General features: G+C 40.2%; 1 protein-coding gene across 1 annotated transcript in view; it reads right to left on the bottom strand.

Moving 5' to 3' along the window:
* LOC109914904 (gephyrin-like) overlaps nucleotides 1-27,728 on the bottom strand; it is a 161,883-nt gene that overhangs the window by 19,060 nt on the left and 115,095 nt on the right. The window contains exons 9-10 of the mRNA XM_048600442.1: nucleotides 9,391-9,447; nucleotides 5,694-5,759 (exon numbers count right to left, since the gene is read on the bottom strand). Coding sequence (XP_048456399.1) covers nucleotides 5,694-5,759; nucleotides 9,391-9,447 — 123 coding nt within the window. The remainder of the gene's footprint in view (nucleotides 1-5,693; nucleotides 5,760-9,390; nucleotides 9,448-27,728) is intronic.

Below are 27,728 nucleotides of genomic sequence, written 5' to 3'. Positions count from 1 at the left end.
CAGTTTTCTGTGACTAATTATTTGGAGCACTGAAAATCAAGTGCATTATGTTAAATACTTAGTTCACCTACAAAGATGTTCAATTGCAACAGAAAAAGCAAAGTACTGCAGATGCTAGAAATCTGAGCACAAGACAGAAAACGCTGGAAATGCAGAGTAGATCAGGCAGCATCTACGTGAGAAAGAGAATAAATGCTTCCGGTCAACAATCTATCTCCTCAGATACCCGCTTTGGGCTCAACTTGTCCACGCGATCCACTTCATCCTCTCTTAATCTCACTTCCACCACATGAAGGGATCATCAACCTCCCTTCCTGGTCTGCATGTTAACTGATATTACCAAAGGTTGTGTAAATTTCTTTTGAGTGCCATGTCCCTAATTTCCCTGAACTGAGTGGCTTGCACCATTCCAGAAGGTTATGAACAGAAAGCTAAAAGTCAACCGTATTAGTTGGGATGTGGAGCCACATATAAGACGGACCATATAAGGAAATCAGATTTCCTTCCATAAAGGACTTAGGTGAACTAGAAGAATTTTTAAGACAATTTATAGTCACTATTGTTACGAGAAGAAGGACTTGTCCTGTAATATTTCTTTTGAAAGCAAGTATTGGTAAATTTGAAGCCAAGCTGTCTGCTCTGAGCCCAGCTAGCTTTGTTTTTTTTTGAAGTTGGAACAATAGAAGCAGCATGAAGGGGTGGGGTCAAGCTCCCACAGAAACAGGATTTTAGTTTAACTTTCAGTAGTTATTGGGGTCTTAAAGCTGGAGTGGAAAATATTTCTCCTCTCTCTGTTATAGCCAAAAGCTGGAGTTCTCGCTGTGTGAGAACTGCATGTGAGACAACCTATGGTACTAAATTTGTCTTTGCCAAAGGTGTGTTTATGGGATGTTACTAGCTTGGAACACCTAATCACTGGAAGTTAACATATCTATTGTCTTGATAAGTATTTTGATAGAGCTACAGTTCAGCTTTTTATTATTCTTATTTTGTCTGTTTTTTAACTATAGTGTAAGAATAAAGTCTGTTTTGCTTCAAGCCTGGTAGTTTGATGAATCGAATTGCTTGCAGAACACAATGCCTTACACTTGCTTTTAAAAGTAAAAAAAAGTTGGAGTCTAGGCTATCTTCGTAATGTATTTTGTTTGAGTTTTGGTGTGGTCCATATCAACAAGATGAGCTTTTCAATTTCAAACTGAAACAACTGTATTCAAATTCCATCAGTTGCCACAGCAGGATTGAACCCACGTGCCACAGAGTTTTAGCCTTGGTCTCTGGATTACCAGCTCAATGACATTACCACTAGAACTCCTCAGCTGGTTTCTTAATAAATCCACTCTGATCACCCTCAAAAATGTATCCTAGAGTTTTCTGCCTTTGGAAACTACCATCCAATCTCAAATCATCCTTATTTTTCTAAAGTCTTTGAATTTGTTATTAACACACTAATGCATAATTATCCTTCCCACAACTCCATGCTTGATCCTCTCCAATTTGATTGTGACCCTTTCACCGTGCTAAAATGGTCCATATTGAAGCTACAATGCTCCCTTATGATCATGCTATGCTAACCCTCCTCAACCTGACAACATCATATTTTTCCATTATTTCTCCTTTGGGCCATTGAGCTTGGCGGGTCTGTACCTTGAGATTGTTGCATCTTATTTTTAATGGCTTCTTTTCAAAATCCCACATTGTTACAGTTGGTATCCTTCAATGATCTACCATTAGCCTCTCCTATTTCTCATCATGTGGAAAAGATGTCAGATTCCATGTTTATGTTGATGGTACAGTTCTATTTTGCTACCACTTCTGTCAACATTTGACTGCTTCCGATTTTTTTATGCTGCTTGCCTGACATCCAGTCATGGTAAGCATAAACTTCCTCTATAAATATAAAGAAGGCTGAAGCCATTGTCTTTGGTGCCCACCATGAGCTCCATTCCCAGCCCCCAAAGTTAACCCTCTCTCATTTCAATGCTTAAGGCTAAACCAGACCATTTGCACCTTTGATTCCCCTTTTGACTCTTAGATCAGCTTCTGATCACTTATCCAGTCGATCCCATAACCACACTTCCAAATATGTAACACTGCCCCTCTCCACCTACACCTCAACCTTATCTATTGCTGAAATTATCGTCCATGCCTTTGTCTATCTCTTGACTTGGCGATCACATTGCTCTCCTGGTTGGCATTTTACCTTTCATCCTCTGTAAACTTGATTGTCTCCAAAACTGTTGCCCATAACCTAACTTGTAACAAGTCCTTTCACCCATTACTTCCATGCTCACTTGCTCCTGAAGCGACATTTAGATTTTAAAATTCTCAACCCTGCTTTTGAATCATTTCATGACCACACTTTTCCTCATCTCTAACCTCCTCCAATATTACAGCCTGCTGAGATCTCTGTGCACCTCCAATTCTGATATTCTGCGCATCCCTAAATGTAATTGTTCCATCATTGGCTGCAAAGGCCCTAAGTGGAATTCCCTTCCTGACGCTCTCTGACCTTGAAAACAGAATACTTACTCCTTGTAACAATAACAGTTTGGCTCAGGATTCAGCCATAAGGCTGTGGAAATTCTGGTTTGGAGAGATTTTCCTTCTACTCATTTGTCATAATCAACAAGTTATTGAAAAATGCACACAGTGTTCTGTGTGAAGAATTATTTTCTTCCTTCCTCTGTGAAAACTAAACATTTCTGTTGATGTGTCTAAATTCAAGCAATAACCAGTCTAGTCTGTTACAGTCTGCCACAATCAAGCACCACAGGTCAAATAAAAGCAGATAATAATGCAACTGAACGAAGCCAGAAAACGTTGAAACACACATAAAGGTAAATCAGTATCCATGGAGAGAATAGGCAGGCTGAGACTTCTGGTCAACACCCGAAGGCAGTTTCTTTCCACCAGCGAGACAAGGTTCAATTTCCAATTCCAGCAATAATAGCAAACTAGGTGGCTCCAGATGACAGAAAGACCAAATCTGTTAGGTCCTCATGAATGTCTTTGAGGTATGGAAATATAGACGAGAACATGAGGTTACCAATGAACTACAAATGGCACTGAGGTAAGTTTTTCTCCGCCCGAGTGTTGAGGTTTTGGGTTAAGCATTCTTGTCAAAAGCGGCACATCTACATGGTGAGCTATTAATGGAACTTGCACAAAGCTAATAAAATAAGTTTCACATGAAATACAACAATGTGGTACGATGCAGAGAATGCACCATAAAATGTAGCCCTTCGCAAAATGACTGGCATAAACAGTGGGATGCAAAATGGAGAATTGAAGATGGTTGATCATTGAGTTGGGAAATCAATGGAATCTAGCCTAAATTTTCTGAAAATGTTTGATATTTTTATAGTTACCTTTCTTATATTATATTATATTATATAAATGTATGCGGTTATTCTTATAGTGTTACTTGAAGAGTTGGCTAACGTTACTTTTAATGCAACAATACATGATTTAATTGCTTCCCGTCTGAATTTAAGTAAAGCCCAACAAAGAGAAGAGAATCACTATGGGACAGTTTGGTGCTAATTGGTTTCAAACTAGCCTAATAATTTGTTTAATCAGTTTCAAGTAAAGTGAAGAACTTGCAGAAAATGATCTCACTCACTGCCAACCTCTAAGTCTCTTTACCCTTATTGCCCATTCTGTGAATTTGATCAAGGTGGTGTGACAGCCAATTTTATCTGTCCTGTGAAGTTATCAAAAATAAAGAATGTAGCTTGACCCTCAAATATAAACCTTGCTAGGTCCACTGCCCAGCAAGTATTTCCTCAGTTACTTACTCAGGGCTATGATATTAATCTAAATCAGAACAAGATTTGGCATTTAATGAATTCTCAGAATACTTTAAAACACCACCCATCCATCCACGAGATAGGCATTTACAGTGACCACAGATAAAGATTTTGCTATGGTAAAGAGGCTTCTTGAGTTTGCAACAGAAACAAATTACATTCACAAAAGCTGCTGACAGCCCTTTAGCACTATATTGTAAAAGACTTGGAGAAAAAAAAGTGTTCAACTCTTCAGTTCTCCAGGTTTTTCCAAAGTACATTAGCAAAAACCATGAGAACAGTGCAGAAAATAATCCTGGAGGACATAATGCGAGATGCAAACACCTTTTTATGATGAATCTGGCAAAATCTTTCCCCTGTTCCTATAAACAGAATTCAGTAAAGTGAACAATTTTGAATTGATTACAACACATCATTCTTTGTGTCTTGTGCCTTCAGAAGTAGGATGTTAATTTTGAAAAATAAAATACACATAAGAAAGTGAGAGGGAACTCTTTTACCCATGCTCTTTCGACGTGACTAGAGAAGATAATGAGATTTTACACTTACATTTCCCCCAAAACAAAAAACACTGAAAAGGTTAGTCAAGTTTATGAAGTCAGTACAACGTCAGCAGTAAATAAACCCCACGCCTTATATTTTGGGTACTTACCAGACTTGTGTTTAAAGGTAGCACCATCATTTTTTCCCATTTGTTCCCTAACAGCCTTTAACGGTTTATACAGCCATTTTACGACTGACTTAAGACTGCCAAAGAATTGCAAATGTTTGGAGGTTAAAAAAAATCCCTCCACTCTCTTCCTCCCCACGATTCTTACACCCTTACAACTATGCACATTTTAGTCCAAATCAGAAAAAAAAATCATCAAAGGCAACATGCAGAATTGTAAATACTGTGTTCACAGGAGCAGGGCGCAAAGCAACACAGTTGTGCATTATGATGCAAGAACACGTGCAGTGTACCTCTGTAGCACAATAAGAAGGTGTGCATGAAGAGAGCTCAGCCTGGTTGCGCAGCAAGGGAAAAGAAAACACCGTTAATGAGGAAGGGGTGCTGAGTCAGGGTCTGAAGAGGTTCTCTGCATTGGTGGTTCCAGTTCTGAGGCAGAAGGCAGGGGTTTCATTAATATATACTCTCTTGAAGGTGGCGGCTAAGGTAAATTATGTGAGATCTGAGTTTTAAATAACATGAGCTGATGCCAACATAGAAGAGGCTGTATCCTTTTTGTTACCTTTATCCTAGAAAGAGTCTTTCTAACCCTCCTGCAGGAATTTCACACCATTTGTGGTTCAGATTAGTTTTCATAAAATTTTATGAAGATCTTACTTCAGAAGACTTGAACAATCAAATAAAAAAAAATTATTGACTGCTTAGTTGAAGGTGTTGTAATGGGGTTATTTTCAACAAAGGCTAAGAGAAACCCAATACTGCCAGGAGTACCAACAATCAAATCTGCATCACAGTTGCCTGACTCTGTTGTGAAGAGACCTTATGTATTCTTTACAAACCTGAAAGAGTGACTTGATGCTTCAAATACTTCAATACTGATCACTAAAGTTGCAAAAGTGGAATAAAATAATTGTCTGATGGAAATTGCATTTATTTTAAGACTTCTGTAATGTAGATTTGATGTTACATTTCCAAACTTACCACTATAGAGCAAACAAAATGGATACCATTTATTTCTGCAAGATAGGTAACACAAATTGATAACTCATTGTAAGACCTCGTCCTCAGTCTCCAGCCTCAATCCTAATGAAACCCCTGTTGTGGAGGAGAAGGAAGAGGAGGGGAGGAGGAGAAAAAGAATGATAGCAAAATATTTGAGCTGGTGTTATCGGCCAGCAGAAGAAAAACATCACCAGGTAAAATTATATATTTACTTTGAGAGAGCCTCCTTTCACATTTCCTTCTAGCTGATCTCTGAGCTCCTCCAGCTTTCGATGGAGCTATATGTAAACATCAAGAAATGATTTAAACAACCTGTCCTTTCATTTAATACTACATTCCTCACCACCTTTGGAAGAAATTAAACTTGAAAACCTGTAACTTGCATTTCAAACTTGTTCATTAAGGAATTTTCTGGACAAATGCTTAAAGCTGCAATGAATTACAGTGCATACTTGGGACAGTTTTGTAGCTAGTAAAACAATTTTTAGGGCATTTTTGTTACTTTTTGAAAATGCCATGCTCAGATAGATTCTGCCATTCATATTCATGCACCTTATCAATTATAAGACCATTCCAAATCAATTGGAAGGGGAAGGCTGTTAAATAGCGGAGATCAATGTCTATGGATACACACCAATTTCAAACCTCCAGATGGAATTATAACGTCAGGGGACTTGCATAAGCTCTTTTGCAACTCTCCTGTAGTTGCTACTAAGCTTAAAACAAATTTCATTAGGCTATGAATCAAGTTCAGCTACTTGACAAATGCAATCATCTTCAACTGAAAGCAGGCTTCTTTTTAATTTTGCAATGATCAAAAATGGTTTACTTCCTGATAGTATCCATTATTTCTTCTATAACTTCTTTGCTTTGGATTAATGCTAGTCAAGATCACTTGCCTCCTGAACAGCATAGCTCAGATTACCAACTTGTCTTTTGCATGCTCTGGTGGGACATTCAAGCGAGTGAGACCAACTAAGTCCTAATCCTAATTTAGCCTTGCTTGTCTTCATTCAATGCATGTGCAGCGACAATTACAGTAATGATTCCATTACATATGCTAGTCCAATATGTTCCCTAAGGCTAAGATATTGATGCTCATGCCTTGCAATAGTCAGCTCAGGTTAATTACACATAAAATGGGAATGCTGGTGAGATGACAGTAGCAATGATATTCTGCAATTTAAAGAATGCAGCCATACATTGCTCCCTCACGTCATTTCCTTGTAGCCTTGTGAAAGAATCATACAATTAACAATTGTACTGAGGCAAACTAAACTCTGTCGCCCATCTGAGATAAAAAGTTTTGGTAAGGGAGGAAAACACGGATGCTGTTTTGTGACCTAAACATGACAGCAATGAGAAAGACAAAAAAAAACTGACGATGCTGGAATCCCAGGTAAACAAACAGGACTCTGGAAGAACACAGCAAGCCAGGCAGGATCTGCAGGAAAGGATCCTCCAGATGCTCCCTGGCTTGCTGTGTTCTTCCAGCCTCCTGTTTGTCAGGAATGAGAAAGATCATGCATGCCGTCTGGCTAAAATGGCTGCTGTTATTCTGGATACCTGGCTGCTAGAGAACTAGGTAGCAGTATACTGAAATATTTCTATTATCATCTGACCTCACGGTCTGATTAGTGCACTCCAGCCATTTCCATCAGTCAAAGCTTTTAAAAATATATATGTGGGTTAATTTATGAGAACTTTAGCTTCCATGCTTTAGTTTAGCAAGCTACAATTGTGATGTCATACCCTAGCATCCAGGAGATTCTGCGCAATTGAAATGGGAGAAGACTGTTGTGAACGATCCAGGGATATCTCAGAAGAATAAATGGAATCAGACAAGGTTAATGAAGCGCACATAAATATTTAAACTAAATCAGCAAAATGGGTAATTTTTCAATGTGATACCTTAGTTTTCATACTAGATTTAATTTTAGGAGTGCGCTCAAAAATGTGAATCGCACAACACAGAAGTCTCAGTCATGACCTCAACAGAACATTTTTGAAAATTATTACAATCAACAATGTTGAAAATTCCAAATCACATAAACACAGGCAAGGGCAAAATTTATGTTCCAGATTTCTATCAAATGGAAAAGTGACACTAACAATAATAATATTCAACACTGTATGGGTTTTCCTCACACTTCTAACTTCTTTGAAATTTAGAATCGTGGCGAGATACATAATAGGAAAGGCCATTTAGTTCATCACACCCGTGTGTCAGTTGTTAGTAGAGCTATCCTATTACTCATAGTTCCCTGCTCTGTCTCCACAGCCTCATAAATGATTTTTTTCTCTGATACTTATCCAGTTTCTTTAGGAATTCATGACTGACTTTGTCTCCACAAGCATTTTGGGCAAAAACTCACTGTGTAAAAGAAATACCACCTCATGTCTTCTCTGGCTCTTCCATCTATCATGTTAAATTTGGTTACTGAGCTTTCTGGTCACAAGAAAACATTTCTTCCTCACCAAAACTGTTCATGATCTTGAACACCTCCATCAAATTTCCCTTTCACCTTCTCTGCTGTAAAGAATATGGCTTCATCTTGTGTTAGCTATTCTCCACTGAGCTTTCTTTCCCATTAAAAATATCTTTGTCTTTCTTGTGCATAAAATCACATTAATTTATAATTGATATTCCACTTCCTCTGCATTACACTGTTGAGACTGAGGTGGCATTCAAGTGGATACAGCATTTACAGGGCCTTTCATTCAGTAAATGGACAAGAAGATAGTGAAATACAAGCTGCATGTTCTCTTCATTAAGTGCTACTGAAAATTCCAAGCTGAATACACTTTCTTTGAGAATCTTTACTACCACCATAACAACCTGAACAAACTAATTAAATGTGTTCTTTCAATCACTTCTCACAACGTCACTCTCAATCAATGATGTAATGGCACTATGGTGCACTGCATCATCTTAATCCTGGAAGTTCTCCTCGAGTTTTAATGAACATTTTCTAGTATTTGGAAATCCACTTGGTTATAATCAACACTATTCATTGAGGAGGTCAAATCAATTTAATTTCAACAAGTTGGGCATGGAAGACAAGGAGGGTCTATCACATTAATCTGAATGGGAGTGGTTCTGCACTACCCTCTGGAGCCATCACTATTTCCCCAAAAGTTTACCCGTGAAACACCGTGATCAGACAAAGACATTTCAGCAATTTAAAAAAAGTGGGTGCGATGATAACATTTCTGAGCATTTTCATTTGAATATGATCATAAAACAACACGGAGTTATTATTTAACAAATATCAAGCTGTTATTTTTGTTTGGTTACCAAGCCATTTGGCTAAGGCAAAAAGGAACAATGAATTAAAGCGTCTGAAGAAAAATCATATAAATAATTTCTATAATAAATTGCAGCTTTAAGTTTTGATAATCTTCAGGTTTAGGGAATGAGGAAAATTCTGTCAAGTTGCTAAACCTAGTGCTGACAAATAACGTAAGCAGCTGCGCATTTTTATGTCTAATAAGTAATCTACTGATTTTGTTACATGAAACAGATGTACCTTAAAATAATATCCTTTACATTCATTTAGTAAACAAGCTGCATGAGAATATCAAAAAATAAAACAAATGAAAAGAGCTTGTGATACAAACTATCAAACAGCAGATAAGCTGGAAAGGTAGAGAAGACATAACACAGAAATAGGAACACCACATTTTCTTCAATTTCTAAACATAAATAAATAACATTAAACACAATGTGAAAACAATCTTTATATAGGGACTACTGCAAAGTATGAAAAGCAATGAAGCCAAAAATTGCAAGTTTGGGGAAAAAAATGGGAGGCAAGTAAGAGAAAGCAAGTACGAAATGCTAAAGCATAATTTGAGAAAGAGAGAGAACTGTAAACAAACTTGTAGAAAGTTTGTGAACATATTTACTTTGAGAGATCCGCCTCTACTAGCAACTCCTTTCGCTTCATCCGCCCTTCGAAGTTGCTACATTGGGGTGGGGTGGGGGAGGGGGAGGAGAAGTGTTAAAGACAGAAGAACGAAGAAATGAGAACTTAAAAAACAAATTAAGTGACTGTTCAAAATACGCAAGACGTCTCATGCAAACATTTCAATATTCCAGCTAGCTCCATATGATTACCATACAGCGTTGCCAACCACTTAACCACTACTTTATGACAGACAAGACAATTTTAAATGACAGACCAATTTAACGTCTTTTTTAAACAAAGTATCAGCAACAAAATGACAAGGACTTGTGATGTAAATGCCCATTGGAAGATTTTTATTGCAAAGAAGTTTACGTCAACCATCTTGTAGAACTGTCTATTTGTAACAACCCTCACATAAATGCTCTTGGAAAGATGAAAAAAAATCAAGTTGGCAACACTGTGTCGGTGCAGCTGATAAAATGCACAATGTATTAAATTATTCCTGTTACTGTATTAAAGCTAATTAACATTACATGTTCCAGTTTGACCTGGAAGTTGATGTTCTAAATCCTTTTTAGCAAAATTAGCTAAAAACACCATTTAAATGTTATTGAAAGCTAACCGTGATGTATAATACTTTTCGTATTTTTCAATTAAACAGCTAAGAATGATATTTGCTTTTAGCCCGCATTTTAAAGATTCCCTTGTGATGTCAAATTAACAGTGATTGAAGGACACATAGTCAAACTGATTAGCAATGTGGGTAGCCTTGGTTTAGGGATTATAATTAGATCCTGAAGAAAGCAATGGCTAAAAAGGATTTACAAAAAAAAAATCTTTACAATCTTTATATTTGAAAACAAGAATACAAACTTAGAAAACTAAATGAATGCCATTATTTCTATGCAGTGTCTCTTGGTGAAGAGGGTTGGATTTGCTTTTAATATAGTTCATGCTATCAAACACAATTTGAATAAATCAAAGAGTTTTTTGAGAGTAAGCGATACAGAAATCTAACAGCACTGAAAAAGGTGTGTCAGAATCAAATTCTTGGATGACAAATTTATGGACTGGTAGAGTCTGTGGCTCACATCATGGACTGAATTCTTAGAATTTTGCAAAGAATTTCAACTCTGGGACTGAAATTTATGCATTTGTGTACAAGAATTAGAAATACTACTGTGATTTTGAACAAACATGAAGGTGACAGAAATATCAAGTTGAAGGATGACATGTTCCTGCAACACTACAGAGTTAGTTGTGTACTTTTAGTAACAAAACCAGAATGATATTTTCATGCAGCTCCCCACAACTCATATGAACTGTTGAAAGTCTTTGATGGTCTGAATTTCATTTGTTTGGCTGCGAATTTCCTTGCAGATGTTTATACTTCATCAGCACAACTGTTTATTCATGCTTTTGTAATTCTCTTTCCAGACTTCCAGCATACAATGGTGGAGTGGAAGCAGCTTCAAGGACATTCTTTAGTAAATATGAATGATACAAAAACTGGTGGGTTGTTTTGCAGTGATTGTATTATCAAGAAAGTATTCTATTTCATTTTGTGTTTAAAAACATGCAAAGGATGGAAACAGAATATCAAATTATTAGAAACCTCTGGTGTAATATTACAAAGAAACTGAGAACAAATCTACATATTCTATTATACTTCAAGAAATCAGAAGGTGATCCAAGTAAAATTCATAATCTGAATACGTCCCGTTTAATTTTATCATTGCTCGATCCTTTCCTTCCTCCTTCCCATAAATCTAAAAAAATGACAATTAAGGCCTAATTCAGAAAGCCAATGCAAACCTTAAAGGAGTGATTATCGTCTCCCTGGAGCTGGCAAGGAAGATGGTGAGAAGAGCAAATAATTGGCCAAGTTGGCTCCCTTCTCTATGTCTCGGCAATTAAATATTGGATGAAAGGATCCATGGACAATGTTTTGCACTCGTCTCCAACTAAAGTAATTAAATGGTTAAATAACAGCCATGTAAGATCCATAGGCCCAAGTACATGACTTTTGGACGGGTGGGAAATGTGACTGGATTCTCAGAGAAATCTGCCTGCCAGGTTGGGAGAGGAATACGGCCTCTTTTGCTCCAGTCTTTTGCTTCGTATAGGTCAACGAGGGATGGAATATCAAGGGGGTTACTGCCAAAGACCAACTCCTTTTCTTGCCGCCAAGCCTCCTTAACTCAGAAACTGGAGAGACCTGAAAGAGAAACATTAGCTTCTTGTCATTTAGGCGCTAAACCCTGGGCCTGCGGTGATGATCTTGAGGACCCAAACGTTACCGGCCTCTGATTGGCCAGCAGCTTCTAATGTGATGAGACTTCAGTGTCAAGGTCCGCGATTCGCCGAGAAGCTTGGGGTGGTGAGTTTATAGCCGGTGAACATGCCTGCTCCCATACGTCGTGCACAGAGCATTAAATCTTGGCCATTATAGCACTATACATGGGAGACTTTATTAGATAACCAAATGCTTGCCAAAAGAAGAAGAGAAACGGTTTCATAAATCTTCCTCGGCAAGCATTTCCTTTAAGAAAACTAGCAGCACATGTCAGCAGCATGACAACGTACCACACTGGCAGAATGCAAAAAATATATAATTACCTTCAAGAAGGTGGTGGTGAGCCACCTTTTTGAGCTGCTAGTGTGAATCTGGTGAAATCACTTTCACAATGGACACCTTGTGGTTCAGGCAACATCGCTGGACTCCAGAAGCTCTAATTTCAAGTCCCGCTCCAGGACTAACTAGCTACAGAAGGAGAGATGATGATGCAGTGTAGAGAGCCGATAAATCCTTGCAACTCTTCCTCAAAGGGAACAAGAAAGTGTGAAGATACAAAATAAACAAACAAACTCCTGCACTTCTTTTGGGATGGGATTCCAGAAAACATAGAGGCAAAGCAATGCAAAGCATTTCCACGCCAGGATGATGTGCGATTTGGAGTCAAATTTGCATGTGACGATATTCCCACCCACATTCACCTTAGCTGCCAGAGACTGTGGATTTGGAAGATGCTGTCACAAAAGCTTTGAAGAATTGACGCATCTATTCAAAATTATAAACTTGAATTAAATTGTGGCAGTGGTGTAGGGAGTGAATGGTGAATGGGGTACTGATCAAATGCACTGTTTTGCTGTAGATGCTGTTGTTGGTGCCGTGATCATCCAGGCATGTGGACAATGTTCCATCGTATTCCTGAATTGTACCTTGTAGATGGTGGCCAGGGTTAAAGATGGCCAGGGAATGATGAGAGGAGTTCATGAGGCACTCACTCACAGCCTTTGATCTACTGGCCACAGTATTTATGTTGCTAGTTCCAGCGTTTTTGTTGACAATGGTGATCTTCCAAGATGTTGATGGTGTGAGACTTATTGTGGCAATACCATTAAATGTTATAGGATGATGATTAGATTGTCTCTTGTTGCAGATGGTCATTGCCTGCTCCAAATTATACCTGCTACTTGTCAGCCCAAGAGTGATTGACATCCAGATCATGCTGCATGGAGGCATAGATTATTTCATTGTTTGAAGAATAGGAAATGTACATTCCAATCATCAGTTAACATCTGACCTTATGATGGAGGGAAGGTCATTGATGAAGCAGCAGAAGATAGTTTGGCTTATGCCATCACAATGAAGAATTAGCCAGAAAGCCCAGGTTGAACTTCTTTCCGCTCTAATGGTGTGTAATAACATCTCTGAACAGGTTGATTAGAAATTACCTATCATGAAGAATCCATGTAGTGACGAGAACTGAGAGCACCATTATCTTCCTTAACGCTAATTATTCTAGCATTTGAAGAGTTTTTTTCCCCAATTCTTACTGACTCCTTTTGTGCAAGAGCTCCTTGATGCCACACCTGGTCAAATGCTATTTTGATGTCAAGGACAGTCCCTCTTGGCTCACTGAGTAGAACAATCCTGATAGAACTCAAACTATGCATCAGTGAGCAATGGCTGACAGTTAACTGCCATTTGATAACACTGTTGATGACACCTTCCACCTCACTAGACAACTCAGGGTCGGGTGTTGGACAGCAATTGGATAAATTGGGACACTCTTGTTTCTGTGGACACCACATGCCGTGTAGTGTTGCAGCTATATTGGAACAGCTTGGTGATGGTGTGGCTAGTTCTGCAGTTCAATTTTCCTGCCAAGGTGTCGTCGGGGATCATAAACATTTCTGTATCCAGTGCATTCAGCCAGCTCTTACTATCATGTGCTGTAAATCCAATTGATTGAAGATGGGCATCCATGTTGGTGGAGATCTCAGAAGGAGGCTGACATGAATCATTTTCTTGGCACATCTGACTGAAGACGCATGCAAAGAATTCAGCCTGGTCTTTGGCACACTTACTGGATTCTAATTCTGACATTTTTGAAGATGTGAATGTTCATGGCACCATCACCTCTCAATAGTTGTTTAATTGTCCACTTTTATTCACACCACACAGTTTTGACCTGATCTGTTCATTATGGGATTGTTTGACTTGGTCTGCATGGGAGCATTGAATTCATTGTTTATCATGTATGTGATCCTGCATTGTAGCTTCATCAGGCTGGCACCTTATTTTCAGATATGCCTGGTATAGCTCTTGACATGCTCTTATACACTCTTCAGTAACTTGGATTAATGATCAAATATAGCTCTGCTGCTGTTGATGAGCCACAAGGTTCCACTGATGTATAGTTTTGAGCTGCTATTATGAATGCATTCCACCTTTGCCGGTGTTTTTGCTCCCCTCCACAAAATTAATTCACTCTTCATATACTCATCTGAGTTTGGCACCTGAGTTTGAACCAGACTGAAACATTGGTATCCTGTCTCAGTGAACTGAACTTTAAATGCCGATACTCTCCATTACCAGGATCACTTCCTCAGCACTTCATAATATTGGTCATTTCTCACTCTGCCTCAGATCACCTGTTGCCAAAACCCTTATCCATGTCTTTGGCATTTCTAGATGTGACTGCTCTAATGACCTACTCAGTGGCCTATCATCTGACAACCCCTATAAAGGTGAATTTATCCAAATTCTGCTGGACAAGTCCTGGCTTGCAACAATTCCGTTCACTCATCATCCCTGTACATGTTGACCTATACTTTCACTTGCACCAATTTTTAAAATTCCCATTTTTTTTTCAAATCCTACCATGGCCTCAGCCCCCTCTCTCTGACAATCTCCAGCCCTACAACACTCCAAAATCTCTGCATGTCACCGATTCCAGGGCTTCCTAGATTTTCATTTTTCTAGCAATTTCTAGCAATTCATTTAGCTGTTTAGGTTCGAAGCTCTGAGTTTCCTCCCAAGATTTTTCTAACCATTCTATTCTAAAGCGATCCTTCAATCTATTCCCTTGGATCAAGCTTTTGCTGATCTGTTCTAATATCTCCATATGTAGTTTACTGTCAAATTTTGTTCGATGCTGGGATTCAGTATGTTAAAGATGTTAGATAAAGACAAATTGTTGTAATCTTAATATATACTGAACTCTGAAATGAGTGCCAGCATTCAGATATTTTTAATAATTTATCAACAAAACTGAATTTGCTCGATACTATTACACCATGATGCGCTGTTTGTAGTTCCAACCTGTTAAATTTCCCCAGCAGTTGGGTAAATATTAGATAATTGCTCAAAAATCTGAATAATTTATTTCTGCTGATTCTCCGCATCTTCCCAACTGCTTGGAAACTTACAAATCAACAGAATATAGAATACCCAACACTTCCCCCCTCCTTATGCCAACTTGATCAAGGTAATCAAACATCTATCCCTAACCTCAACATCCGTCATGTCCCTCTCCTCGGTGAATACTGATGCAAGGTACTCATTAAGAATCTTACTCTCTTCATGCCCAACCTTCTGCAACCAAATTGTAAAAGTATTCATAAGAGCATCAGATATAATTAACATCCTCAACTACTGATTGATGGCCTGAACAGGTAATGTGGCCAAGAACAGAATTACTTCGGCATGGAACTAATTTAAAATTTTCACATTTAGATAGAATTCAACAGGTCACGCTTAAAAAATACAGCATGGAATTTTAAAAACATCAAACCTCATATTTGCCAAACTAATTATTAAAGTTATGATTTGGAATGGTTAGTTCTCTTCTTTTTTTTTTATCCTTTGTTGTCCATCTTTAATCATCCTTGAATAGAGTGGTTTGCCAGGCCATTCAAACAGCAGTTAGTTGTCAACAACATTGCTGTGGGTTTGGAGTCATATGTAGGTAATATTTCCTTCCTGATAGGACATTAGCAAACCAGCTAGTTTTTACACCAATCAAGGATAGACCAGAAGACATACCACAGAGTAGGCCATTTGGTTCATCGAATCTGCTCCACAACTGAATCAGATCATGGTTGATCTGATAGTTCTCAACTCCACTTTACTGCCTCTTGATTCCCTTACTGATTGAAAATCTGTGTCTGGGTAACTCCTTGTTCAGCCCATATGGACCTAGACTGCAGCTTGACCATTAGTATAGTTAATGATCCAGTCTCTACAGCACTCTGTGGTAAACAATTCCACAGGTTCACTACCCTCAGAGAAGAAACTCCTCCTCCTCTCTGTGTTAAGTGGGTAATCCCTTGTTCTGAGATTATGCCCTATAGTCCTAGACTCTCCCACAAGGGGAAATAACCTTTCCGCAGCTACCCTGTCCAGTCCCGTAAGAATCTTGAATGCTTCAATAAAGTCACCCACGCCCCCCCCCCCATTCTTCTAAATTCCAATGAGTAGTTATCATAGTTTATATTCCTTTCTAGTTTTGCATTACAGTTTTATGAATTTAAATTCCACCATCTACCATAATGAGATTTGAATCTAATTTCTCCAGATTGCCTTTGATTGGCAGGTCCAGTGACATTTCTATAACACCACGATTGCCCCATACATGAAGGGGTGAGAATAGCACAACATGGTAAAATCAGAGAGCATATGCATTCGAGATAATAGGAATTGCAGATGCTGGAGAATCCGAGACAACAAGGTGCAGGGCTGGATGAACACAGCAGGCCAAGCAGCATCATAGGAGCAGAAAGGCTGACGTTTCAGGCCTAGACCCTTCATCAGAAAAGGGGGAGGGGAAGGGGTTTCTGAAATAAATAGGGAGAGAGTGGGAGGCGGATAGAAGATGGATAGAGGAGAGGATAGGTGGAGAGGAAACAAACAGGTCGAAGAGGCGGGGATGGAGCCAGTAAAGGTGAGTGTAGGTGGGCAGTTAGGGAGGGGATAGGTCAGTCCAGGGAGGACAGACAGGTCAAGGGGGCAGGATGAGGTTAGTAGGGAGGAGATGGGAGTGCGGCTTGAGGTGGGAGGAGGGGATAGGTGGGAGGAAGAACAGGTTAGGGAGGCAGGGATGAGCTGGACTGGTTTTGGGATGCAGTAGGGGGAGGGGAGATTTTGAAGCTTGTGAGATCCACATTGATACCATTGGGCTGCAGGGTTCCCAAAGCGGAGGCGAAGGAATTGGGAATAGGGGATAGCATTTTTGCAGGAAGGTGGGTGGGAGGAGGAGTATTCTAGGTGGCTGTGGGAGTCGGTGGGCTTGAAATCAATATCGGTTTCTAGGTGGTTGCCCTCAACCGTGTCTCCCACATCTCCCACAACTCATCCCTCACACCCCGTCCACGCAATAAGAACCAAAAAAGAATCCCCCTCGTCCTCACGTACCACCCCACCAACCTCCAGATCCAACGCATCATCCTCCGACACTTCCGCCATCTGCAATCCGACCCCACCACCAAAGACATCTTTCCCTCCCCACCCTTATCTGCTTTCCGGAGGGACCACTCTCTCCGTGACTCCCTTGTCCGCTCCACACTCCCCTCCAGTCCCACCACACCCGGCACTTTTCCCTGCAACCGCAGGAAGTGCTACATCTGCCCCCATACCTCCTCCCTCACCCCCATCCCAGGCCCCAAGAAGACTTCCCACATCAAGCAGATGTTCATCTGCACATCTGCCAATGTGTTATACTGCATCCGCTGTACCCGGTGTGGCTTCCTCTACATCGGGGAAACAAAGTGGAGGCTCCGGGACCGCTTTGCAAAACACCTACGCTCGGTTCGCAATAAACAACTGCACCTCCCAGTCGCGAACTATTTCAACTCCCCCTCCTATTCCTCAGATGACATGTCCATCCTGGGCCTCCTGCAGTGCCACAACAATGCCACCCGAAGGTTGCAGGAACAGCAACTCATATTCCGCTTGGGAACCCTGCAGCCCAATGGTATCAATGTGGATTTCACAAGCTTCAAAATCTCCCCTCCCCCTACCGCATCCCAAAACCAGTCCAGCTCATCCCCGCCTCCCTAACCTGTTCTTCCTCCCACCTATCCCCTCCTCCCAGCTACCAACCTCATCCCGCCCCCTTGACCTGTCCGTCCTCCCTGGACTGACCTATCCCCTTCCTAACTCCCTACCTACACTCACCTTTACTGGCTCCATCCCCGCCTCTTCGACCTGTTTGTTTCCTCTCCACCTATCCCCTTCCTAACTCCCTACCTACACTCACCTTTCCTGGCCCCATCCCCGCCTCTTCGACCTGTTTGTTTCCTCTCCACCTATCCTCTCCTCTATCCATCTTCTATCCGCCTCCCACTCTCTCCCTATTTATTTCAGAACCCCCTTCCCCTCCCCCTTTTCTGATGAAGGGTCGAGGCCCGAAACGTCAGCATATGCATTCCTTCACATCCAACAAGGAAGCGAGCAGATAAAAATCAGTGATTTTATTTCAAGGTTACAGTGATCAGGATAACTCACTTAAGTGCAGAAGGTATTTACCAGCACTTTCACCTGCTGCTCACTTGCTCCTTTTAGAACTGTTGGCACCAACAAGCGAACAAACACCATACGAATACTTGACTTCCAATTAGCACTCCAGGTAGATTAGCCAAACCTGACAAGTATTTTCCCACAAGCTAGGAATAATAATAAAGACTTTTTTCATTTCTGAAGAAGGGTTTAGGCCCGAAACGTCAGCCTTCCTGCTCCTCTGATGCTGCTTGGCCTGCTGTGTGCATCCAGCTCTACACCTTGTTATCTTACATTCTCCAGCATCTGCAGTTCCTAACATCTCTGAGACTTTTTTCAACCTTTCTTTAGCACAAAGCACAGGCTCCACTTTGTCACAATCATAAAATCAAAGAAAGGTAACACAGAAGGCAGTCACTCAGCCTCTTTATGATTTTGAATAAGTTCAGAAATCACACGACACCAGGTTATGGTCCAACAGGTTTAATTGAAGACACAAGCTTTCAGAGTGTAGCCCCTTCGTCAGGTGCTGAAAGCTTGTGATTTCAAATAGACCTGTTGGACTATAACCTGGTGTGGAGTGATTTCTGACCTTGTCCACCCCAATTCAAAACTGGCATCTCCACATCATGATTTTGAATGCCACTAATCTCACTGCAGTTTGGCCTCCCAATTCATGCCTTTTATCTTTCGCCACTCACCCCTCATTCTGGAAAGTTTACTTCTTGCAGTACACCCAAAGCATCTCTGTCCCTCTTTGTACTGAATCCCCACTTTGAACCACATTTCCAACAGTACACTGGCTATGCCTTCAATTCAGTCCGCAAATTCTCTTACATACTGAGTATGCTCCTTACTGACTAGTGGAGATACAATAGCCAAGTTTGTGGATGTCATAAAATTAAGTGGAAAGGTAAGTGGTGGGCTTGATAAATAGAGTTTACAGGCTGATATAGATGGATTAAGTGAGTGGGCAAAAACTTGACAGATGGAACTTGACAGTGGGAAAATGCGAGGTTATGCACTTGTGTAGGAAGATTGGAGGAATTAAATATTATTTAAATGGAGACAGAACGCAGAAAGCGACAATACGGAGGGATTTGGAAGTCCTTGTGAATAAATCACAAAAAGAGAACGCAAATGGAATGCTGGTATTTATTTCAAAAGAAGTTGAGTATAAAAATAGGGAGGCCTTGCTAAAACTATGTAAGGTACTGGTTTCACCACAACTTGAGGAGTGAGAAGAATTTTGAGCCCTCTATCTAAGGAACGATACACTAACATTGGAGGCAGTCCAGAGAAGATTTACTAGGCTGACACCAGGTATGAAGGGACAGTCCTATGAGGACAGCTTGGGCCTGTATGCACTGGAATTTAGAAGAATGAGAGGTGATCTTATTGAAACACACATGATTTTTAGGGGACTTGACAAAGTAAATAGGGAAAGGTTGTTTCACCTTGTGTGACAGTCTAGGACCAGATGGCATAAACTCAGAGGAAGGAAGCGCCCAGTTAAGATGGAGATGAGGAGGAATTTCTTCTCTTAGAGTGTCATGAATTTGTGGAATTCTTTAGAGCAGTGGGCTGCAGACACAGGGTCATCAAGGTTGAGTTGGACATTTTCAATTAGTAAGGAAACTGAGGGGAATGGGGAAAAGGAAGGAAAGTGTTATCAGTTCAGCTATGATCTTATTGAATAGCAGAGCAGAATTTATGAGCTGAATGGACTGATTTTGCTCCTATGTTTTATGGTCTTATAGAAACATAGAGATAGGATAGGCCATTCAACCACTCACGGCTGTTCGAGCTTAAAGCCCTGATCCTGCTCTTCCCCATATCCCTTAATCCCTTTAGTCACACGAGCTATATCTACCTCCTTCTTGAAAACACAATGTTTTGGTCTAACCATCTATGATGGAGTCAATGGAGTAGAGACATCACACAAAAGGGTGGAGGTTTGGCCACATACATTGGTAAGAGTTTATAGAAAGGATGAGATTAAGGAACAATAAAAGGGTAGTAAAATCAGAAGAAAGAGGACCAGGTGAGTTGAAACAGAAAATGAATCACCAAGGATGAGTGCAAAGGATGATGGAGGAAGGGGACAACTAGTTAGTGAGAAATTTCAAATGGAGATTAAGTGGTAAAGTAGAGCTGAGGGTTTCAAAGGAGAAACAAAAAAGGCGGAATGAGGTAACGTGCTGAAGGGAAGAGAAGGTGACAAAGGAGGAGAAGGAAAATCTGAGATCAGGATCAAGATAAGATTTGGCAAATGCAGCAGGGTGTCTTCAGAAAGTGGACGAGTCAGGTCTCTCACAGGATAGATTTGTGAAAAAGTGGGTTGGCATTTTTGCATCTTGGATGAGAGACAGTCATATAAGAAGCATCAGTTATACTGCAATTTCACATTTGCTAACAGCAGACTCAAAAACAGTGGTTCACTTACTTGGCTTCATCAGCTGCAGAGATACACAAAGTGCCAGGTCCCGAAAGACCAAAGTCATCCAAAGAAACACAAACATGCACCCATTCAAGGTACGTAATCTTTTAATAAGTACACTGTATACTTTGTTTCAAATAATTTGGCAGAAGAGCCAGCATTCCTCTGATGCATATTTGTCTTGTAAAGATACACTGTGCCCATTTAAGAGACAAAAAGCTGCATTTCATTTGAATTGGATGGAATAATGGAAGAATAACTGGCCAGAAGATCACTGAGAGGGGGCAGGGTCCAGATCATTTCACCTCAATATCATTCATAAATACTGCAAGAGGTGAGGGGCAGTATGAGGGAAGAGGGCAGAGAATGAAATGAAGCAGCTATGGGGATTTTTGTTTCCCATGGAAATGCAGAATTGAAGCTTCAGTTTTCATAAGCACTGAGGATTTAATGGAATAATACTTTAATTGGCTCAATTTCATTTTACTGCCATCACTCAAGTGCTGCATACACCACACATTTTCTCATTTGAAATAGCAGTTAATCCACCTTCTGAACCAAAGTAAAATGAGAACACAGAAGACTGCGTAAGCAACAGAAGTATCCTAGGAGTTAAAACAGATGTTGTGCATGCATTCTGAATATATACAAGTTTAAACTCATTCCAAATAGTTAAATAGTTACATAAATAGGTAAAGTTCTTACCGAGAGAAATAAAATGTACAAAACCTCCATGTTCAAATGAATCATCAACTTATAAAACTTTTTTGGGTGTCTGGTTTAGATTTCCATCTAAACATGAAGGCTGGAGTTTTATGGGGCCTTGAGAAATAGGTTGGGGGGGCTGTTGGGCAGGGGTGAACGATCGGGTGAGAGAGAACATCATCTTCCCACTATGGTTTCCATTCTGCTGCCATGTGGCTGGAGGCTTGGGTGGCACCTTCTCCTGCTCACAACTCTCCTCTGCCCACTCGAGGCCACTCTACAGTGACCACATCTCACCTCCTGCCTTCACCAACCCTTCCTAGTCTTGTACCCCACCATTTCTCCACCTCGGGGAGACCTGCCTGCCCGCTTTGCCTGACTAGCCCTGGAGTCCCTAACCCAGTTCCCCTGGTAGTGGGCTCGCTCTGGGCCAGATGCAATCCAGGCAGTGTCACCATAAGCTCCAAATAGCCAACAACTCTGGGGCATAGGATATCACAGAGGATGGGAAGGTGGTTCAGTGGTCAGCACTACTGCCTCACAGTACTTGGGACCCAGGTCCAATTGCACCCTTGGGCAACTGTCTGTCTGGAGTTTGCACATTCTCCCCGTGTCTGCGTGGGTTTCCTCCAGGTGCTCCGGTTTCCTCCCACAATGCAAAGACGTGCAGGCTAGGTGGATTGGCCATGGGAAATGCAGGGTTACAAGGACAGGGTACGGGTGTGGGTGTGGGTCTGGGTGGGATGCTCTTCGGAGGATCGGTGTGACTTGATGGGCAGAATGGCTTGCTTCCACAATGTAGGGATTTTATGATCATCTCTTAATGGGATAGGAGCCCTGAGGGCAGCCCATTAGCTGCCTGATGGATCGAAAATCTCCTTAGGGTTTTTAAAAACAGCAGAGGTAGGGCTGCTCATGATCAAGTCCAATTCTGCTCACAAACCTCGATTTAAAGAACTGTATGACAATTCATTTCTTTCCATCTGTCTTTTGGTGAGATAGATCACAGTATGATTCTAGGGGAAATTTAGGGTGGGGGGGGCAATGGCCTAGTGGAATTATCACTGGAGTATTAACCCAGACACTCAGGTAAAGTTCTGGGGACCCAGGTTTGAATCCCACCATGGCAGATGGCGGGCTTTAAATTCAATAAATCCTGGAGTTGAATGATAACCATGAATCCATTGTCACTTGTCAGGAAAACCCATCTGGTTCACTGATGTCCTTTAGGGAAGGAAACTGCCGTCCTCACCTGATCTGGCCTACATGTGACTCCAGACCCACAGCAATGTTGTTGACTCTTCACTGCCCTCTGGGCAACTAGGAATTTGCAATAAATACTAGCCTAGCCAGCGATGCCCTCATCCCGTGAAAGAAACAAAATTACACAGATACAATGCAAGATTGAGAAAGAAAAATGCTTAAATGCTTTGAGGTAACATCACTTGTGCATTATTTGTATAGCAGGCCTCAAGAAATTGGAGCAAACTGGTGTGAATATTACATTTGTTTATGGACATTGAAAAATAAACCTAATTGTTCGGGAATACGAGGTGCTCCTAATTCTTGCAATGAATGCTAGCATCAAGCAGTCCCTGCTCACAAACAGCAGAGGAAAGGACCACAGTGCAGCTTCTGCTGGCTGCCAAGAATGTGGCTCAAACCACAGAAAATCCCCTCTCCTGTTCCACTTCAAGGTTTTCCCTCAATTTCAGCAGCTGTCATCACAGCCACTTTAACTAAAAGTGCCGATTCTCAGCCAGATCATACTTGAAATTCTGAGCTATAGACTTATGAACACAAGAGAATTGGATGTGAGAAGCCAGATAGTAATTTTAAGTAAAGCATTACTGCAAGTGGAGACAGACAACCTCCATTCCATCATTCTTGTATAATTGAATTCCAATCCTAAAGGTGAAGGAACATTGAACAAAACTAGCCCAAGGTGCTTTATCAAAATACTCAATGGTGGCCCGTTCATGCAGGGAGAAGGGAAGAGAAAAGTAAAAATGTTACAAGTCAATAATGCTCTCCTTTGCAGTTGTATGAATGAAAATGTATTACCACATATTTGTGTATATACACAGTAAATATTTTTTACTAAGAAACTATCAGCTGCTGTAAAAAGCTAGGTGAAACTGAAAAAAATGCATTTTTAATGAATGTCAAATTTCACAAAGAAGTAATTGTATCCTAGTCTGAATTTAGAACTGGATCTAAAATGCAATGATTTGCTGAGGTTGCCTTGTGTTGGTTGAAACAATGCATAATAATTTTGTAGAATATTGCATTTAAATCAGAGAGGGATAAATTAGATTTGCTCCTAAAAGTGCTGGTTTCTTAGCACTGGGCATTAATGGAATAAAACAGGGAGTTACAAGTGTCAACCAGACATGCCAACGTAGTTTACCCACTGGAATTAGATCTGCTGTACGCAGCTCGCAAGGAGTCATCCGGTATCGGCGCCATCTTGTCATTCCCAGCACTAAACTAGACTACAAGTATACAATGAGTGCAAAAGATATGAATGTAAGAGGTATATTTGAGCTAGCTATGGCTACATCCTACTTATCTGGGGGCCATTTCTTGGATGGCAGCAGGCTGTTTGTGATTGAAATGCTTAAAATCTGGCTCAACTATTCAGATTGCAAGCGACCTTCCTGAATTTTTCTTTCATGTGCTGCAGTGGTTTATGAATGTTTTAGAAGACTGTGGGTTCAATGCCCACTTCTGAGACTCAAGCACAAAAACCAAGGTTGATAAAACAAGGTTGTAGGTAAGACCATAAGATATAGGAGCAGAAGTAGGCCATTTGGCTCATCTAGTCTGCTCCGCCATTTGATCTTGTTTCTCAACTCCATTCTCCTGCCTTCATCCTGTAACCCTTGATCCCCTTATTAATCAAGGACCTAGCTATTTCCGTCTTAAATAAACGCAACAGCTTGGCCTTCTGTGGCAATGCGTTCCACAGATTCACCACCCTCTGGTTGAAGAAATTCTCCTCATCTCAATTCTGAAGGGCTCTTCATTCTGAGGCTGTGCCTTTGGAGTTTCAATCCAGACACATGAACTACATTGCTGCAACCTATCCAAGTGACCATTCTGAATTTATGAGCAATATTTGACCCTTGCAATCGTACCAACTGAGTGATTTTTGAGTACCAATTAATCGCTTGTATGTGACCGTTAAAAAAGGATAACAATCTGGAGAGAAAGCCGCAGGCAGGTGTAAACTGAAAATGTGTAAGAGAGGATTTACTATTGACGTCAAGTGTTGCTTAACCCACTTGGAGTAAAAACATAGTTTATTAAACACATAGACCAACAGATAATTTTACATTTTCAGAGAAGTAAAGTTCAATTTCTAGTCATCACTGCTTGTCATCATCATGCAGGCATGTCGCATAACCTTATAATTTTCTAAACTCAGTTGTATTCAGTCTTCTAAATTTTCTACATAGTACACACTACAATTCCACTGCCACCCCCTAATGTTTTGTGAATCTCTGACAATGAACATTAACAAGCAGCTGAATGGTGCTGCACAAATTTAATCAATAATTCATCAACAGTTCAGGTCCCCTCTTAATATCAGCCATTCTTAAGGATAGTATTTTTGATACATTCTCTTGTCAGTGCTATAAGCACTGAGCAAAATTTTGTTCAGAATGCCATATTAGGAATGAATGGATGAAACATTAAAAAATTACATTAAAAATGGAATGATTACGAGAAAAGACTGAGTGGACGAGCTAGTTAAAACTTTTTAAAGCAAAAGATGGTGGAAATCTGAAAATAAAAATAGGAAGTGTTGGAAATACTCAGTGGGTTTAACAGCATCTGCAGAGAAAGAAACAGAGTTATCGTTTTCAGTTGAATGGGGCTCTTTTTCAGAACTGGAGTTGAAATGTCAACTCCATTTTTGTCTGTCTGCAGATGCTGTCAGATCGACGTCATGGCTTAGTTTGTAAAACTGGTGACTACAGAATAGTGCTGCTTAAACTGAGATTGCCAATAGTGGCAGCTGATTATCATAATTATGATAGTGATTTGAACAATTGGCCAGATCCCCTCCTCTCACCACTTTGAATTTCAAGCTCACAAATACAATGCAGAGAGAGAGATCAAGTTAAAAAAAAATGTTGCTAGTGCCTGGGCCAGCACTTATAAATTTCAAATTTATTTTAACTGAAGGAGTTTAATTTCTGGCTTGATAATTTGTGACAATCTGTTGCAAAATGTAAATAAATATTGTCAGTGTTGGTATTTATACTAATCAGAAAACATGGTGGGTGATTCAGTTTTGTTATTCCAGGTCTATTTTGCAAAAATAAGTTTATACATTTATTGTGCCACAAAAAGCATGTGCAGAGATTTGTATTTGCACTACAAAGTTTGCTTTAAGATTCATGACTGGGTAAGTGGAATAAGAAAATTGTTAGAGTGTCTACTCCTCAACTATTCACCTTCCATGCATAAATAGTACACAAGACAAAACTACTACGTTCTTCCTAATTCCATGTTTTAACAAAGCCAGAGGACACTACAAAACTTGAGTGCTCCTGAAAAAAAAAATTTTATCAAAGTCTGTCATCTCGTACTCATCAGGACAGTTCGCAAGAATGCCAATGTAAATGGAGAACAACATTTTTACACTGTATGAGAAGAACCTGTGATTGGTTGGCAAATGTAATCAAACTGGTAGAAGTATTGTCATGGAGGATGCACCAGAGGACACGCTGCAAAATGAAAGGTTTCAACAAAATGTACATTTTTAAAGCAATAATCAAATTTTGTATTATCAAGCAACTATTTGGATACAACAAAATTCCTAGCGTTGTAAAACAGATGAGCAAAGTTGTTGGATGTGTTTTATTTAGTTGTGCATTTCTTCGAATGTATAATTCCATTCACCAAGTGTATAAGTCCATTCACCATATCTGTTTTGCTGTAAAGTATTCTTCCTCCCTTTGCCTCTTGCTAAACTAATGTTGATATAATCCCGAGAATCACTGAGAAAACCTAAAGCTTCCACAATCTAAAGAGGTCTTAACACTAAGATCAAACAGGAGGTTACAATCTTTCTGTAAGAGACAATTAGACATGACTGTTGAGAAGCTTCCAACAAGTCAATTGAATAGTCTTTAACCAGCAACAAACCGAAACATAATGAACTAGCTGGTTAGAAAGTCACTGTAAGACTCGGAAATAGTGAGTATACATTTAATTATTTGCAACAGCATGATAAAACAATTTAATTTTTAATAGTTGAGGTGTTACAGTTGTGTTAAATGCTATGTAATGTGCACACTATCAATTATTACTCCTATTCCAATGGGAGGTTCATGTAAGGTACAAATTTGGATAAAAATTGGAGGAAAGGTGCCTGAGAAATGAATAAACCAAATGGTTCACAACAGCAGAATATTGGCAGAAACGTTTAAATCAATTTGGTGTTGAAATTGTTAAAACTTGCACGGCAGTAACACATATTCTTTCTCACTCCCAGATTCTCTGGGAAGCTTGCTGCTTTCTAACAACATGTACTACAACTGGGCACGACAGCTACGTGTAATCGTGAGCCAATTTTCAAAAGGATCGTCTTTGAGGAGGGAAAAATCACTGCAGGAAGGGTTGCTTCTGCACAGTGCTAAGAACTGGCTTTACAGCAACACTGCCTGGAATTTTGAGGTTTCACTTTTAGTTAAGGAATGACTAACTGTAAGTATTTTTTAAAAAGTGAAGAGCAAAAAAGGTGAAGAGTAAACAGAACATGCACTCTGCCAACACAGAATGTACGGTGCCAATTTTCACCTGTGAAATATCGCTTGCCTTCGCTCCCTGGCACAGCTCATCTGCTGCTGAAACCCTCACCTATGTCTTTGCTAACTTTAGACTTGATTGCTCTCGCATGTTCCTGGCTGGTGCCTAACATTTTGTTTTTCATGAACTTGAGGTCACGTCTCAGAAATTACTGAGCAAATGGTTTTGTTTTCAGAGGCTAATGCAATTTTTAGCTTCAAAACCAGAAAGTGAATATTTTGCTGGGACCACAAGTATTCATGTCATACGCTAATGACCTGTACCAAGGAACAGAAGGTGTTGTTCCTAGGTTTGCAGATGACACAAAGATAGATGGCAGGACAGGCAGTGTTGAAGAAGCAGGCTGGCTGCAGAAAGATTTGGACGGGCAAGGAGAATGGGCAAAAAAGTGGCAGATGGAATACAATGTGGCAGAGTGTGAGATTATGCACTTTGATAGGAAGAATAGAGGCTGGGACTATTTACAAAATAGGGAAGCATTTTTCAAATGCTTCTAAATCTGAAGCACAAAAAAAGAGAGTCCTGGGTCAGGATTCGCTAAAGATTAACAGGTTCAGATGGCAGTTCGGAAGGCCAATGCAAT

Source organism: Rhincodon typus, chromosome 8 (genome assembly GCF_021869965.1).
Source record: "Rhincodon typus isolate 14 chromosome 8, sRhiTyp1.1, whole genome shotgun sequence".
Lineage (NCBI taxonomy): Eukaryota > Metazoa > Chordata > Chondrichthyes > Orectolobiformes > Rhincodontidae > Rhincodon > Rhincodon typus.
This window is presented reverse-complemented; position numbering and strand designations above follow the sequence as displayed.